Source organism: Gymnoscopelus microlampas (assembly GCF_963454915.1).
Source record: "Gymnoscopelus microlampas genome assembly, chromosome: 13".
Taxonomy (NCBI): domain Eukaryota; kingdom Metazoa; phylum Chordata; class Actinopteri; order Myctophiformes; family Myctophidae; genus Gymnoscopelus; species Gymnoscopelus microlampas.
The window spans coordinates 42,961,077-42,976,660 of NC_139950.1; the positions used below are offsets into that span (position 1 = coordinate 42,961,077).

The 15,584-nt window shown below is 41.4% G+C and overlaps 1 protein-coding gene across 3 annotated transcripts in view; it reads left to right on the forward strand.

The window, feature by feature from the left end:
- The first annotated feature begins 35 nt into the window (after nucleotides 1-35).
- LOC311058180 (proteasome activator complex subunit 4B-like) overlaps nucleotides 36-15,584 on the forward strand; it is a 42,613-nt gene continuing 27,064 nt past the window's right edge. For 2 of the 3 annotated variants that reach the window (XM_084075537.1, XM_084075536.1), the window contains exons 1-10: nucleotides 36-949; nucleotides 4,347-4,487; nucleotides 4,738-4,854; nucleotides 5,665-5,721; nucleotides 9,081-9,125; nucleotides 13,216-13,365; nucleotides 13,483-13,546; nucleotides 14,103-14,177; nucleotides 14,698-14,820; nucleotides 14,996-15,088. In XM_084075537.1, the coding sequence (XP_083931663.1) occupies nucleotides 744-949; nucleotides 4,347-4,487; nucleotides 4,738-4,854; nucleotides 5,665-5,721; nucleotides 9,081-9,125; nucleotides 13,216-13,365; nucleotides 13,483-13,546; nucleotides 14,103-14,177; nucleotides 14,698-14,820; nucleotides 14,996-15,088 (1,071 nt within the window). In that variant the 5' untranslated portion in view covers nucleotides 36-743. The remainder of the gene's footprint in view (nucleotides 950-4,346; nucleotides 4,488-4,737; nucleotides 4,855-5,664; nucleotides 5,722-9,080; nucleotides 9,126-13,215; nucleotides 13,366-13,482; nucleotides 13,547-14,102; nucleotides 14,178-14,697; nucleotides 14,821-14,995; nucleotides 15,089-15,584) is intronic. The other variant, XM_084075538.1, reaches the window with a different exon arrangement.

The window sequence follows — 15,584 nt, forward strand, 5'->3', positions numbered from 1 at the left end:
TGCAGCAGCAGCAGGACGGACCATTCGACGTTGACAGTCCTTGGGATCCAGATGAATGTGTTTGTGTCGTTAGCAGCAGTGAGCTAACTTTCGCTAACGTTACATATAGTTAGATTTTAGTAGTAGGTTGAAATTGGAAGAAGCCGTAAAAAAGAAAAAAAAAGAAGAAAACGAGTGCCAACCAGCACGTTCTCTGGACGTACTTTTTTTTCTTTTTTCCTTCAGACCTAACACTTCAATGCGATGCCATTGAGGACAGTATAGTGCTGTTGAATTAACTTCAGCTAGCCTACCGGCTAAGCTAACGTGACTTGGAACTTGTGCAACAACTCGGCTAGCCGTGTTGGCTAACCCACCTAGCCCCCTATCATCATCCAGGACTCTGTCTCTTTTCCAGGTGTTTCGATCAGGTGGGCGTCGCTTTGAGGTTAGGGGTTTTAGGCATAGCTCCTGTGAGATTTAAGATTAGGGGTTTAGGCATAGAAGTCAGGGTTTTAGGCATAGTTTTAGTGAGGTTTAAAGGTTAGGTTTTGGGGTTATAGGGGGGGATAGGCACATATAACCCCGCCCACCAGGGCGAAACACCAAAGATAGAGGGGGTGAGTCCCAGTGAAAGTGGCTAGCTTAGCATTAGTAGCTATCACTTAGCTCAGACCCTGGCTGCAGCACCGGCCGGCGGTGGGGGACTCGAACCCGTGAATCAACGACAACAACAACAACAACAAGAGAGAGCGATTGCAACCATGAAAGAAGCCGCGTCTGACACCACTAGGCTGCTGGGGTTCACCCCCCAGAAAGACATAGTCTACAACAAGCTGCTGCCCTACGCCGACAGGCTGGACCAGGAGTCCAATGACATCCTGTGTAAAATCAAAGGCAACCTGGCCCGGGCGGTCCAGCTCAGGGAGATCTGGCCCGGCGTGCTGTTCTGGACCAGGAAACTCTCCACGTAAGTCATTGGTGATCTCAAAGTGGGGTTCCCTGGACCCCCAGGGGGTCCTTGAGGGAGTTCCAGGGGGTCCCCAGCTAAATGATAGATTAGGCACCAAAATGGACCATTATGGGTCTGTAACCCTCTCAGAGTTATATTGACATTGATTTTACTATATAAATTGCGGTAAGTGATAGAAATGCCATTAAATGGGGGTCTGTAGCCCTAATGCATGTCAAACTGGGGGTCCCTGAAATTAAAATGGTTGAGAATCACTGCTAGAGCCGTAAGAAATCTTCTCTTATGGGGGTCCCTGGCATATCTTTTGAAATGGGGGTCCGCGGGCTAATAAGTGTCAATTTGGGGGTCCTTGACATGAAAAAGTTTGGGAACCACTGACGTAAGTGACCAGGTGGTCCTGGTCCGTCGTGGTTATTATAGTAGTCTTCAGTGGTGGAAAAAGTACTCGCATTTTACTTAAGTGAAAGTATCAATACTGAAATGTAGAAATATCTACTCTGTTTACAAGTGAAAGTCCGGAATTTGGAGATATAATACAGCTGAGGGAGAGGTTCCGATCGGAGCTGAGTGCTTGAGTACATGTACTTGGTTACTTTTACATCGCTCCCTGAAAGTCACTGACATAGGATTAATGACTGCTATCGTCAGTTTCTAGTCTTTAAAACATCAGATGCATCTGTATGGTTGCTATCTAACTGTAATGTCCCCATCATGTCTGTCATCCATCATCACAATAATAAACCAACACACACTGTACAATCTATTTTAATTGGACGCTGGCATGTCCCTTTGGTTACATTTGTACACTTGCAGAGTTACAAATGTATAAATGAACACTTTTCTTTGTGTCTTGTCCAATGTGAACACATGTAGGTTGCTCGTTCACAGGGTTGTGTTGTGTGTGTTAACTGACTCATAATCAGATTATGATGACAAATAAGTAAATAAATATAATCAGCCCAGAAACTTACATCTGGAAAAATGTAAAAAATGTAAAGTCACACTGTCAAGGAAGCATGATTACATGTTATTGTATACAGGACACATTTTCGTACCCCGCCCCCAGAGCTCAGCAGGACAGTCTGGGACAGCCTTTCTCAATACAGACACACCTGCTATCCCAATTCTCACCTCAGCTTCAGAGTCTGACTGCCCCATCCCATGCTGAGCTCTGCTAGATGTGAAAAAACAGTGGTGGTGGTGGTGGTAGGATGGGCACTGCAGGAGATGTTGGTGGATTGTTGATTATGGTGTAAACATTATTAAGTCGTTTATATTTAATATATTTTTGGGCCTTTTTCTGCCTTTATTGATAGGAACAGTAGACTGACAGGAAATGGGGAGAGAGATGGGGGGGGGGGGGGGGGGGGGCGCGCAGCAAAGGTCGTGGGGATCGGGAGTCAAACCCGCGACTCGCTGTCAGGCTGGATTACCAGCCTAGGTACCCAGACGGTTACTCCAACCGGCTGGGCCAACAATATCAAGTTAATTCATGAAAAGCACATCTAACTTACATAGTTTCTCTGCGCTGTAATGCCCACAGTTCCAAAGTAGACTGCATTACACATCAATGTGATGCTATTGGATAAAATGTGTATTATTTGAACTTTAAATATTTTGAGATGTTTGAGAACTTTTTTTTTGTGGTACTCACAAACAATTTTTTCTTAGTATAATGTGCAATATATATATATGTATAGATTATGTATGTCATTTGAATTCAGTTCTGTAATAATTTCAAAGTTATCTATCTGACCCATCCCCGCATTCAGGAAGTGACAGACAGTAATCACAATAACACACAGTTGTTTACTCAGTCAAGTGTTGCACGATGCAGCCAGGTTATCTCAGCCATCTCAGCCACTGCCTGCCCCGTTTGTAGGACAGCAGGTGACAGAACACGTCTCACATTTCTCAATCAAAACCATTGGCAGAGGCTCTGTGCACGGCACTTGACTTGTCATCTTCGCCAAGTTGACACTGTCACAAACCATGTGAGTGAGGAGTGAGGCTGCTCCATGTGTGTCTCGCTGTTGGAGGGAGACTTTTCCATTAGGAGAGAAGAGTCATAGTGAGAAGAACACGTGAAAAAACTAAAAACACTTCTGGTCATTACACTTCAAAATAAAACGTGCATTTGCGCAGTTCACTTTAATGAACGATTTAATGATTAATCGCATGTTTTTTTTTTAACAGCCCAAATTTTATTTTTCTGAGATATGGAAAACATACAAATTAACTATTTCAAGTAATTCGCAGACCACAAGTGTCAAACTTTGTTGATTTTGGTATAATTGTATTTTGGCCAACCTTCATCTACCGTATGTTGGAATTTAAGCATTATATTGGTGCTTAAAATGAAATGCATATATATTAGATATATATATTCTAAATGGGATGTCTCATAATCCATGTTTCATTTATTTTTTTAGTCTTTGCTGGGTTGCTTTTAATCTGTCTCAGTCCTGTTGCTGGCAGAAAGCTCTGAGTGAGTCACTGCCGGCTCAGAGAGATGGAAAGTCTGCTCTAGGGATGACCCAGATTCTGACTACTGGTATTAGCCTATGGCTTTTCAGTTGAGAAATTACTATACTAAGGCTGTTCAGACTGCCAGCCCAACCCAATGTTTTACCTATCCAGATTTGAATCAGATTAAATTATTTTTGAAAATCAGATTTGATCACATTCTTAGGTGGTTTGGTTTGAAATGCTATACAAATATGATTTCTAAATATGTGTCTCCGTCTGGACACTCGGACATTGAAGCCTGATGTATCCTCTGGTAGTATGATGACGGTATCACTGAAAAGCTCACAACACCTTGCATTTCGATTGTGTTGTGAGCTGCTGGTAGACGTGCTATTATTATTATATTTTCATGTCTGATCACTTGCAAATAACTGTGGACAGTCAATCCTAAAGATCATATTTGATACCCAGATTTGCCTGTAGTCTGAATAGTCAACTTTAGCATCCGACGATGGCTTATTTAAAATAGTCCGATGTCATGTGTAGTTGAATAATGTTAAATCTTTTTGGGGTGGGGATTTTTTGGGGGCTTTTTATGCCTTTATTTTAGAGAGGGATAGGGAAAGTAGGCTGACACGCAGCAAAGGTCGTCGGGAACGGGAGTCGAACCCGCGACACGCTGTCAGCCTGGCATTGCAGCCTAAGGTGCCTGGATCGTCATGCTATGGCCCAGGCCAATAATGTTACATCTGTTCAGTAAAATGAAACCCGGCCCTATTGCTTGGTCATATTATCCCATGTTTTGCATGTATTGTAACAAAAGGAGGAAAATTGCCATTATTGCTGTATATGGGTATCTTCAGCATTTCACTGTGCCAATTTAGCGTGTATGAACTTCCCTAAATCTGTACTTCTTCTTCTTTAGGTACATGCGCTTGTATGGACGAAAGTTCAGCAAAGAAGACCATGTGCTGTTCATCAAGCTGCTGTATGAGCTGGTGACAATGCCTAAACTGGAGATCAGCATGATGCAGGGCCTGGCTCGCCTTCTTATCAACCTCCTTAAGTATGATTTTGCCTATTTAAAGCGCTAGTCTAGTCACTATTGCTCAGCAAACCTACACACATAGCATAGCACACAGCCGATTTCCATTTAAAAGTGTGACTTTAAAAGAGGAAACTTACAGTGATGTTAACCTTTTCCTAGAGTTAAGGCCCTACATTTTCCACTGCCAATTGGCTGGCGTCCTCATACTTCTTTTTTGTGCACGTCATGTTTTAAACTTATGTGTCTGTCAATCGGATCTATCTATTAGGAAGAAAGAACTTCTCTCACGGGAGGACTTGGAGTTGCCTTGGAGACCACTATATGAGCTACAGGACAGGATCCTTTACTCCAAGACCGAGCATCTGGGACTTAACTGGTTTCCCAAGTAGGTCCCTGGATTATTTTAACCTGCTTTATGGTCTGCTCTACTGCATCGAATCTAACGGTCATGTTCAACCTCGAGAATGCAAAACTTACCAACATTTGTGACCTAAAGAGTTTAGTTCTTCTTAACCGCTTGAATCCTGCCATCCCTATTCTGGGGCGGGGGGACATTCCCCCGAAAATAGCCGATCTACAAGCTCACAACGCTGTGAGCTTGTAGATCAGCTATTTTCGGCAAAGAGATTTGGTGTAGAGGGGGGAAAAAAAGGCAGACCTAGTGCAGTCAACTAGTATTAGTTTATCAGGTACAGAGGGTTCAAGTGGTTAATTATGTTGCCACAATTTTGCTTTAGTTATTAGTGTTTGGTAGGACATTAGAATAGCAATATTTGCTAGGGTCCCAGATTTGTGCTTACATTTGTCAGGTGATATAAAGTGCCTGTACTGCAGTCTTTAGGGCAATATTGAAATGCCTTCACCCCCACCCATATGTGACAGTTTGAACAACCCCCCTATCCCATTCTTCCAGCAAGCAGTGCGAGGTGCTCTTTTATGGTGCTATGGGAACATTGTATGTTTCTCAACAACAATGCCTTGCTCTAGTGCATCACCATTACAACTGAGGAAAGCAAGCTGCCCTTGGCCCATTGCCAGCTCAAGTAATACAATCATCTGGTTATGATGCCTTGACTACAAAATGCTGAAAAATGATGATTAATATATGTGTATACTGTTTATTATGTGTATAGCAATTGGCAATTTGTAGCCTGCTGAATGTGTTCTTTATGCCTTTGTCTCCTTTCACATTCAGTTCTCCACGGGCTCATTCTTCCTCTAAACTCGTAATGCTAAAATTGGTTCAGAGGTGGTAAGAAAAATATTTCTCTTTGTGTTTTTTTATTTTATGAATTCATACTTTTTTGAGGTACCTGTTTATTAATATGTTGCATGTGTAAAACGAGAACACACTGGACCCCCTCCCCACGCAGCTTGTCTGATGTGACAGTAGAGATATCAGTACCATATCAATGTTAACATTTCACTCATATTGGAGACTGTCGCACTGCAGCTAACAGATTTTATACCCCCCCTCAATCCCCTCATCTCATTCTCAGCCATATCAGATTCACCTTATCTTCAGTACAGTATGTGGGTTGGTTGGTTTGTTTGATTTAGTTTGATCTATTTAAATTCATCAAGTGATTTTTTTCCCAATAAGCCACAAGACTATAAATAATAACATATCTATATTTTTTATTTGTGATTGACACTGTTGGTTAGAAACACATTACAGAAATGTATGATCTTGGGTAAAAAATGTGATTTGTGGGCGGCACCCAGTTGGCTGGAGCAATTGATGGCCACAGTACTGTGTTGTCCTGGGTTCCTGCATGTCATCCTTCCTGTCTCACTTTCCTGTCACTTTTCATTTTCCTGTCCCCTGTAAACCAGAAATACCTCAAATAATCTAGTTTGGTGTCTAAATCAGAAAATAATACAATTTTCATTTCAGTGTTGCAACAATATTACACTTCATTTCAGAGGTGCAACATTTTCAAAGATGTATTGACAATGCTAGCGCAGAACTAGTGCAGAAGATTATGAGTGTCATTAGCATTCAGCTGAGGGTGTATTTTTTCCCTTCACTCTTTCCCCCCTTGAAGACAACTTATTGGCAAAACTTGTTGACAGGGAGGCTCATAATAGAATAGCATAAAGCCAATGGATAGATTGCACGCGAGGAGGACATAGAAAGCATGTTAAATACAAATGTCATGAAAGAAGTTTGTTTCAGTGCAGTCTACTGCTGTATGTTGCAACGGTCTGGCGCCCATCATGCATTTCCTAGTATATACAAGAGCCGATGTGCAAAAGTGGAAGTTGTATAGTGGCTAGTTGATAATCTATGCATGTAAAGACTTTATTACATTGTTTTGTTACAGGACTCAAGGAGATACTGTACACCGTCACCGTGCTATTCATGACATGACTAATAGCCAGTTTTGTGAATACGTGGACAATGTCATTCAGATTTTACTTGTGTTTTAAAGTTAAAATTGTACATTTGGCGATGTACTGAATTCAGTGGAACGGGTCACATATATCGACATACAATTACCACATAGCCTAGCCCTAGCAGCAATAGGATTATTTGAACTTACATAGTGGTCTCTTAACCACTACCTTGACAACCTCCTGTCACCAGGCTTTCCACACGACGGAAATATATATCTTGTTGCAATTCTATTGTTCTCCCACACAAATGCCGAATCCAGTAGCCTAGTATTGCCTGCCGAGTTGAAATAAAACGGTACACTCACATTTACAGTAATTTTTTGTTTTCAACAGTCGGGAGTTTATGGGTAGGCCCTAAAATAATGACGCCTATGGCCGAGGGAATCGTTTTGGAGGAGCACAGGCTATATCGATATCCGCTCTAGTTTCCTCCGCCTGGTGATATCCGCTCTAGACTGGATCAGAAAACTGCAAACTAAGCAAAGCAAGTTGATCCCAGTCTACTACCCAGATATCATCTGACCCACTTCCTGAGTTGTTTTGATTGTAAAAAAAATGTTCTTCCTAGTTTACCTTGAAATCAGCCAGGACTGCACTTCCATATTGTCAAGAGTCATGGTGGGAGTGCATGCTCTTGTCACGTTCCCTCCCCTTGTGATATGTAGCAGTGTGAACGTAGGTTTGACCCTCTAATAAAGGTCAAAGAATTTGGGGTTCCCCCCCTGGGTTTTGAGTAACGGTGCACTTTGTAATGGGACTCTTCATATAGATGCTGATCTGGCTGTTTTGGGATTTGCAGTGCATGAGTTTGCTCCCTGGCCTGTGTGTTGTGAGCTTAGCATTTCTGGTAGATATGGGGCAAGCGTGTGTTGTCAGACATTATCCGCCAGTGGGGTGGTCATCACTGATGTTTCTGCCGTTGGAGTTACTGGAAATGGACATAAGAAATGGAAATGAGGGGCAAGTTTAATGGGGCAGGGCAGTTCAAACTAGCATGGCTTGAGCATGTGGGCAGATACTAGGTAGGATTGTGGGTGGGGAGCTAAATGGCAGGGTTATTATTGGTCCAGCACTTTCAACACTGTTATGTGACCTGAGTCCTATCTTTGCAGTTCATCTGTTAAGATAAACACGTCATGAGTTGCTTATGCAAAAGAAAGCTGTATTAGTAATGATAGCAAACACACACACACACACGAGACACACACACACACACACACACACACACACACACACACACACACACACACACACACACACACACACACACACACACACACACACACACACACACACACACACACACACACACACACACACACACACACACACCATGAATGAACAGACCGTAATCTGTCAACATTCTAATGCTTTAAATTGGCATGAGGCCACCCAGAATAATTTAACACCATTCATTGGCTGTTACAGAGAAGTGAATATAGTCTGATTGCTATTGTATCACAGTAGATCCTTTTCACACAGCAGACATTTTGATGACGTGTCATAGATGGTTAAACACAGCTGGAAGTAATAACATGAATTGCAGGTGTGTTGCATCTTAGTGTTGCAGTGTACCAGCATGGATAACTCCTGTTCAGTTAGCTTCATACTGGCACACAGAAACACATATGAAAATAGACTAATGTCATTTGCTTCTGCTGCGTTTACCCTTCTAGGGCAGTGTTTCCCAAACAGGGTTGTGACCCATTCTGGGTCACGGACCCGTTTTTATGGGTCATGAGTAAATATTCCCTTTTAAAGTTCCTACAAAAAAAACAATGTTTTTCTTCAACAGATTTTCATGAATAGCAAAAATAGGACAGCTACAAGCTCACGTGCTGCATTGTCTGTTTTAGCTGTTTTTGAAGTGGGGATTTAACTGGTTAATTCATAATGTAAGACACCAAATTTCTCTTTTGGGTCTCTCCAGGTGAAAACGTTTGGGAAGCCCTGTTCTATGGCATCGTGTCAAAATGCCTGCTGTGAAAAGGGTCTATTTCCTCACTTTGCACCAATGTTCTCTCAATGGCTGTTCCACTTGTTCACTAGTCAAGATGTGTAAATAATTTGCTGTGTGCATGCAGTCAGACTTGAGTCTAATTGCACTGGCGTGGTGGTCATTGTTTTATTAGCTGTCACCCTATAACATCAATGTATCTTTATCTATTCAGACACCTTACTTAACCTCTCTCCCATTTCCCTTTATTTCAGCTCTGTGGAAGGTGTGTTGAAAACCCTCGTGAAAAACTGCAGGCCGTAAGTATGCCTTTCATGTGACTTAGGTGTCTGTCTGTCTGTCTGTCTTATGCTGCATTCACACTGGCAGTGCAACGTCCAACGAGTCGAGAAAAATATGAAAAAAGCCTGGGGTTAAAAAGAACATGGAACTAGCGGACGGGAATAACTTGTCTCCCCCCCCCCATTACAAGCAGGAATTGTGTGGAGAGCAAAGGTGAGTGAGTTGAAATGCATTTTTCACTTAAAGTTGAAGCCAGCTCAACTTGGATTTTGTAGCAGCTACAAACATTTGGTGTCGTATCTTCATGACGCTGACTTCCAAATGGTAGACTGTAGCTTTGTATCTGCCAGTGTGAACACAGTATTAGGGGTACAACAATTTATTATAAATAATCAATTCAATTGATTATGAAATAATAATCTAAAATTGATTTGAATAAATTATCGATTTTTGGGGTGAAATTGATTAGCAGATTTAACATTTTGCTATTATTAGGTATACAATAGGTATAAACAAAATGGTTACTGGACCGCATTGGTATAGCGCTTTCCCCAAAGTGCTTTAAGGGCTTAAAGCTGCACTATGTAACTTTCCTCTTCTCCCCCGGATTTGAACCTGGTTTCCTGCGCAAGTGTTGAAATGTTTACCATTGAGCTAATAGAGCCTGCCTGCTTGCTGAGGGGATAAATAGAATCTTGACCATCAGGTCAAAATTCGTGTCAGATCCTGTGTCTAGTTGAGACATGACCTTTGACACGATCTAGATGTCTCATCCTGTTAGTACATCTTATTTATAAAAATCATCAGACTACCGGTAATCAATTTAGTTGATTACAAAAATATATTAGAAATGCTCGCGTTGATATATACTTTTTTTTTTAAATCACCCTAAAAACGGCTTCTTGATTATTTGATTAAAGGTAGGGTAGACTAGTGATATTCTTTTGGTTATAAAAACGTTTTTGGTTAAAAGGTTATAGCTCTATATTCTGATAGTACTCATATAGAGTGTTTGTTCAGTAACAGGAGTCTCCATCCATGTCTCTCCCGCTCTTTATCAATCATAAAATGCATTTTCAGGTCAGAATACCAATTTTATCCAATCAGGATAGAGAACTCAGCCAGGATACAGATTAAACGGGTGAAATTGGAAGTGATCACACAAAGAAATGAGCAGACAAAATTACAACCGGAACACAACATTAAGCTGATAAATGGGTACTCTCTCCTTATTGGCTGAAATGTTGTCACCTCTGATAATCTATTTTATGTTTGTCAAAGAGCTGGAGAGACAGTGAGACTCTGGTTACTGAACAAACGTTCCATAACAATGATTACTCTCAGAATATAGAGCTATTTAACACTTATTCCAACCAAAGAAAATAACTTACCTTACTTAACTTAACCAGTGGGTTTCCACTCAGACCGAGTCTGAATTGTTGAACATAAGTCATCTTTCTCTGAACAGAACTGCAGATGTAGTGCACCGTTTTCTTTCTTTTTGTGCATTTGGACTTAGGAGACACTGTCAGGAAAGTAAATCCTCGACTCGTCCTTATCTGTCAGGAAAGCAAGTCCATTCCCAGCTAAACATCGTTTGCATTGTGAACAATATGACAGGTGGAGTGCTCTAGTACAACATTTTGGCCATCCATCCCTCACCGGCCTTAGCATACCAATGCAATTATAGCTGTGTCCTCACCAGTAGCTCTTTTGTAGTGATAATAACAAGGTCGTGCATATTGCATATCACTTCCAATTTCACCTGTTTAATCTGTATCCTGTCATGAGTTCTCTATCCTGATTGGATAAAATTGGTATCCTGACCTGAAAATGCATTTTCTGATTAATAAAGAGCTGGAGAGACATGGAGACTCCAGTTACTGAACAAACACTCTATACGAGTACTATCAGAATATATTAAGCAGAGCTATTAAACACTTATTCTAACCAAAGACAATCACTTACCCTGCCTTTTTAATCGAAGAAGTAATCAATAGAATAGTCAGTAAGAAGATAATCGATAGTCTGTCTGTCCCCCGGTGTTGATCTCAGTTAATGTGGGTTTCCAGTCAGACCGAGTCTGAGTTGTTGAACATAAGTCAACTTTCTCTGAACTGCAGATATAGTGCACCGTTATCTTTCTTTTTGTGCATTTGAAGGAGACACTGTCAGGAAAGTAAATCCTCGTCCTTATCTGTCAGGAAAGCAAGTCCATTCCCAGCTAAACATTGTTTGCGTTGTGAACAATATGACAGGTGTAATGCCCAAAATGTAGGTCAACATTTTGGGCAAAATGTAGGTCAACATTTTGGGCATCCCTCACCGGCCTTAGCATACCAATGCCAATATAGCCGTGTCCTCACCAGAAGGTCTGTTGTAGTGATAACAAGGTCGCGCATACGTATGCATATCTTAGACCAGCAGCACCTAGGGTTCGTTCAGGTCGTCACTGTTGGCACTAAGGCTGATAATCCTATTATGTCGTCTAATTCTGTCTTGTCTGAGAATTTCCTGTTACTTTGAGAAGAGTGATTTGTGGTGAACCGTAACGCCACTGTGGATCAATGGTGAGGCAGAGGTGGATTGGTCTAAAGCAGCAGCACATTCTGGAACGGCACAGTAAAATCCTCAGTGTTCATTTAACTCGCTGTAGATGTGTAAACTCTCTGAGTTACTAATGGATACATTATCACCAGGGATTTCACTGTGTGTGGATAGTGAGTCCATTAAAGTGGCAAAGTAAGTGAACTGAAATGCTGCAGTTGATTTCCCAAAGCTGTGAAAATCCCAATGCGAGACCAGCAGCCTGGTGGCATCACAGGATTTTACCCTGGATGGCAAAAAAAAAATCCCATGTTTAACATGTAATCTCCCCCTTTTGGAATATTACACACACATAAAAAAAATAACAGTTGAGCCTCACTCAGACATAAACATGACAGTTGAGCTCAAGTCTATGAAACACACACACACACACACACACACACACACACACACACACACACACACACACACACACACACACACACACACACACACACACACACACACTTCAGCATCATCTAATGGGAATGTAACACAGGCTGATTGGTCTTCCCTTTATTTGCTTACTTGCTCATGCTGATTGTTGATATCATTTCTAGCCTTTGCTGGGTGTTGTGGTTTGACTGGGACTCGTAAGAGGCTTGAGGTTACGTGTCATACTTTCTGTGTCATGCTCTCTAAGCTCCTCTGCTGGTTGAGTTGCTTCTGGTGTCCTTACATATCTGCTAATAAGCTGATCACCCAAGTTAACCTGTCATAGCTCCTCTAGCGTAAGACCTTTAGCCCTCACTAGTGCCACATGTCATAGCCTTAGCTTGGCCTGGCATGGCCAGACTAATATCACTGCTTAGATATTAGTCTGGAATCTCGGTGTGTATTGGAACCTGCATTTCCAAGGGGCGTATTCAAAAAATCCCTCTGGTGATGATAAACCCGCTCCACATTTGCATACTGCGCCCTGATTGGTCCCTCACTACTTCGGAGGGAGTGAAATCCAATCACAACTGAGCGGTTCCAGACCAATTCTGCTGAGAGCAATTTCTTTTTTGCAATTGCAGATTTGTCTGGTTTCCAGGCTATTATAGCCTAGCCAAAAAATGACAACGCTGATATTCTGTCTCTGATGAACCCATTGAGACCTGAAGCCGATTCTACATGTCTCCTAAATCCCAACAGTTTTATGAAAAACGTATGTTTCTATATCAGTGGTGCTGAATCTTTTTCATGTCAAGGACCCCCAAAATTATATGTATTTGACCGCGGACCCCCATCAAAATACGTTGTTCCAGGGACCCCCCAGAAGCAAAGATTTGAGTTAAAAATGTTTGCTTTAGAAATATATATATTCAAAGATTTGCACACATTTTCACGATTTTTCAAAAATAGCAGATCTACAAGCTCGTATATCTGCTATTTTTGAATAGCCCAAAGTGTAAAATAATGCTTTTTAGCTCAAATCTAAAAATGACACAGTTCCAGATCTCAATGGGTTAATTTACTGGTCTAGACATTATTAATCTAAATGCTGATTTGCCATTATGTTTCTGCATTAATATCTAGGTATTTCCCAGAGTCTGCTACTCAGGAGATGCTTGAAGAGTGGCGGCCGTTGCTCTGCCCCTTTGATGTCACCATGCAAAAAGCCATCAGCTACTTTGAGCTCTTTCTCCCAACCACCCTGCCCCCGGAGTTACACCACAAGGGGTTCAAGTAAGCACCCCCCCCCCCCCCAACACATTCTGTGATCCCAGTTTATTAGTTCATACATGAACAAATTAAATGGTCAGGGTATGGTGCTCTTCTAACTGTGGGTTTTGTCTCCGTTAGGTTGTGGTTTAATGAGTTCATCAGCTTGTGGGCATCTGTGCAGAATCTCCCAAGTTGGGAAGTGGTAAGTGATACTGAAGTTAACCCATTAAGACCTGAGGCCGCTTCTAAACATTTTCAAAATCCTATTTTTTTTTTTTTTTTCGGAAAAAAAATTTAAAAAAATATTTTCACGATTTTTCAAAAATAGCAGATCTACAATCTCATAGCGTGGCACTCGATGCCGCGCTATGAGCTTGTATATCTGCTATTTTTGAATAGCCAAAGAAATCTTAAAAGTGACACAGATGCGGTCCAGGTATTAACACTTAGCCTGCCCTAATTATTTCTGATTTTTTGCTGTTTTCTGACAGAGAATTTTCATTGAAATTAAAAAAGTACTCAGGAGCCGAGATACAGAATTTTTAAGTTTTGAGTTAACAAGGAAGTGGATAGGAGTCTAGATCTTCGAAAAATCATATCTCCTTGGTCTTTCGGTCAAATTGAGAAAAAAAAAAAAGATATAGATCGCATTTATGCGTGATTGGCAGAAATTGAGTTAATGTGTTAACCCAATGTGTAGTAACATGTTAAATAATCTTTGTTATGATAATTAATATATTTCTCATGTGTTCCTGCAGCATTTGGTCAACCTCTTCGCCCGGTTAGCCAATGACAACATAGGCTACGTTGACTGGGATCCTTATATCCCCAAGGTTGGTTTGCTCCCCGCTTGATTCTGACCTGACCCAGTTTCACCTCCATCATGCAATCCTCCCTCCCTGTTTGTTTTGATGTTTGTACGTGGCGCGTGCTTATAATCTTGACTTGTGCAACCTTGCTCAATGGCATGCATACCTTCACAGAAACAAGCTATTACATTTCTTGTTGATCTTCCCCTTGGTCACACACACGGAAAGTGACTTGCGCCACATCTCTGTGCTTCATGCTGAATGTTTTGACCCAACGCTCCGTGACCACGCTAATATCAGTTCCTCACCAGTCACACGACATACCCTGCTAGTGCTGACCCATTGATCCATCTTGAAATACCTTGTGGGTTTTGTGTTACAGTACGTTCTATGAATAGTCAATGAATGGTCTATTCATAAATTTAAAAAAAGCCCCGCAGATTATGTCCACGGTGTCAACGCTGACTAATGCCCTTATAAACAGGAAATGATGAACAAAGATATTAGAGCCCAACTCTCTCTCTAACATTGTTTTGCATTTCAGATTTTTACCCGTATCCTGAGAAGTTTTAATCTTCCGGTGGGGACCAGTCAGATGTTGGTCTCGCGATATGTCACCAATGCTTATGACATCGGCCATGTGGTCCTCTGGGTCTCATCACTACTGGTGTGTTTATGTTTTATTGAAAAAAAACACTTTCAGCTGAAGAAAGATGTTTCAGACATTCATACAGTTTACTGCCATATATGCCCTATATGTTCCTTTAGTTCATACTCATTGCCAGACTTTTTATGTATAAGACAGGCTTGTTCATATTGTGTCACTTTGTGTCACTTTGCAGGGTGGACCTAACAAGCAAGCCCAAGTACAGCTGGGTGGCCTTTTCAACAGTATTACATCCTTCTTCCACCCGTCAAACCATGGCCGCTGGCTGGTGAGTCACATGTTTGCTTCATGTGGATGAGCTAGAACTTGAAAAGAGCGTAATGCGAGATGATTACAAGCGTCAAGTCATTAAGACGATACTTTTACGTTGTTTGAGGGACATAACTTTGCTGTCGTGTGTTGTATAGAAACATCTGCGACACGTGCTTCTGTCCAACTTCCTAGAAAATGTCTGAAATCTCTTGTCATCAGAGATGACAGTGGTCTGACAGTGGTCTGGAGTGCCGCGCTACAAGCTTGTAGATCTGCTATTTTTTTTTAATCCAGAAAATTTGTGCAAATCTTTGAATATATATATATTTTTAAGCGAACATTTCTAACTCAAATCTTTGCATCTGGGGGTCCCTGGAACAAAATATTGTGAGATGGGGGTCGGCGGCCAAATACATATTAATTTGGGGGTCCTTGACATGAAAGAGTTTGAGAACCACTGATATAGAAACATACGTTAAATGTTGGGATTTAGAAGACATTTGTAGAATGAA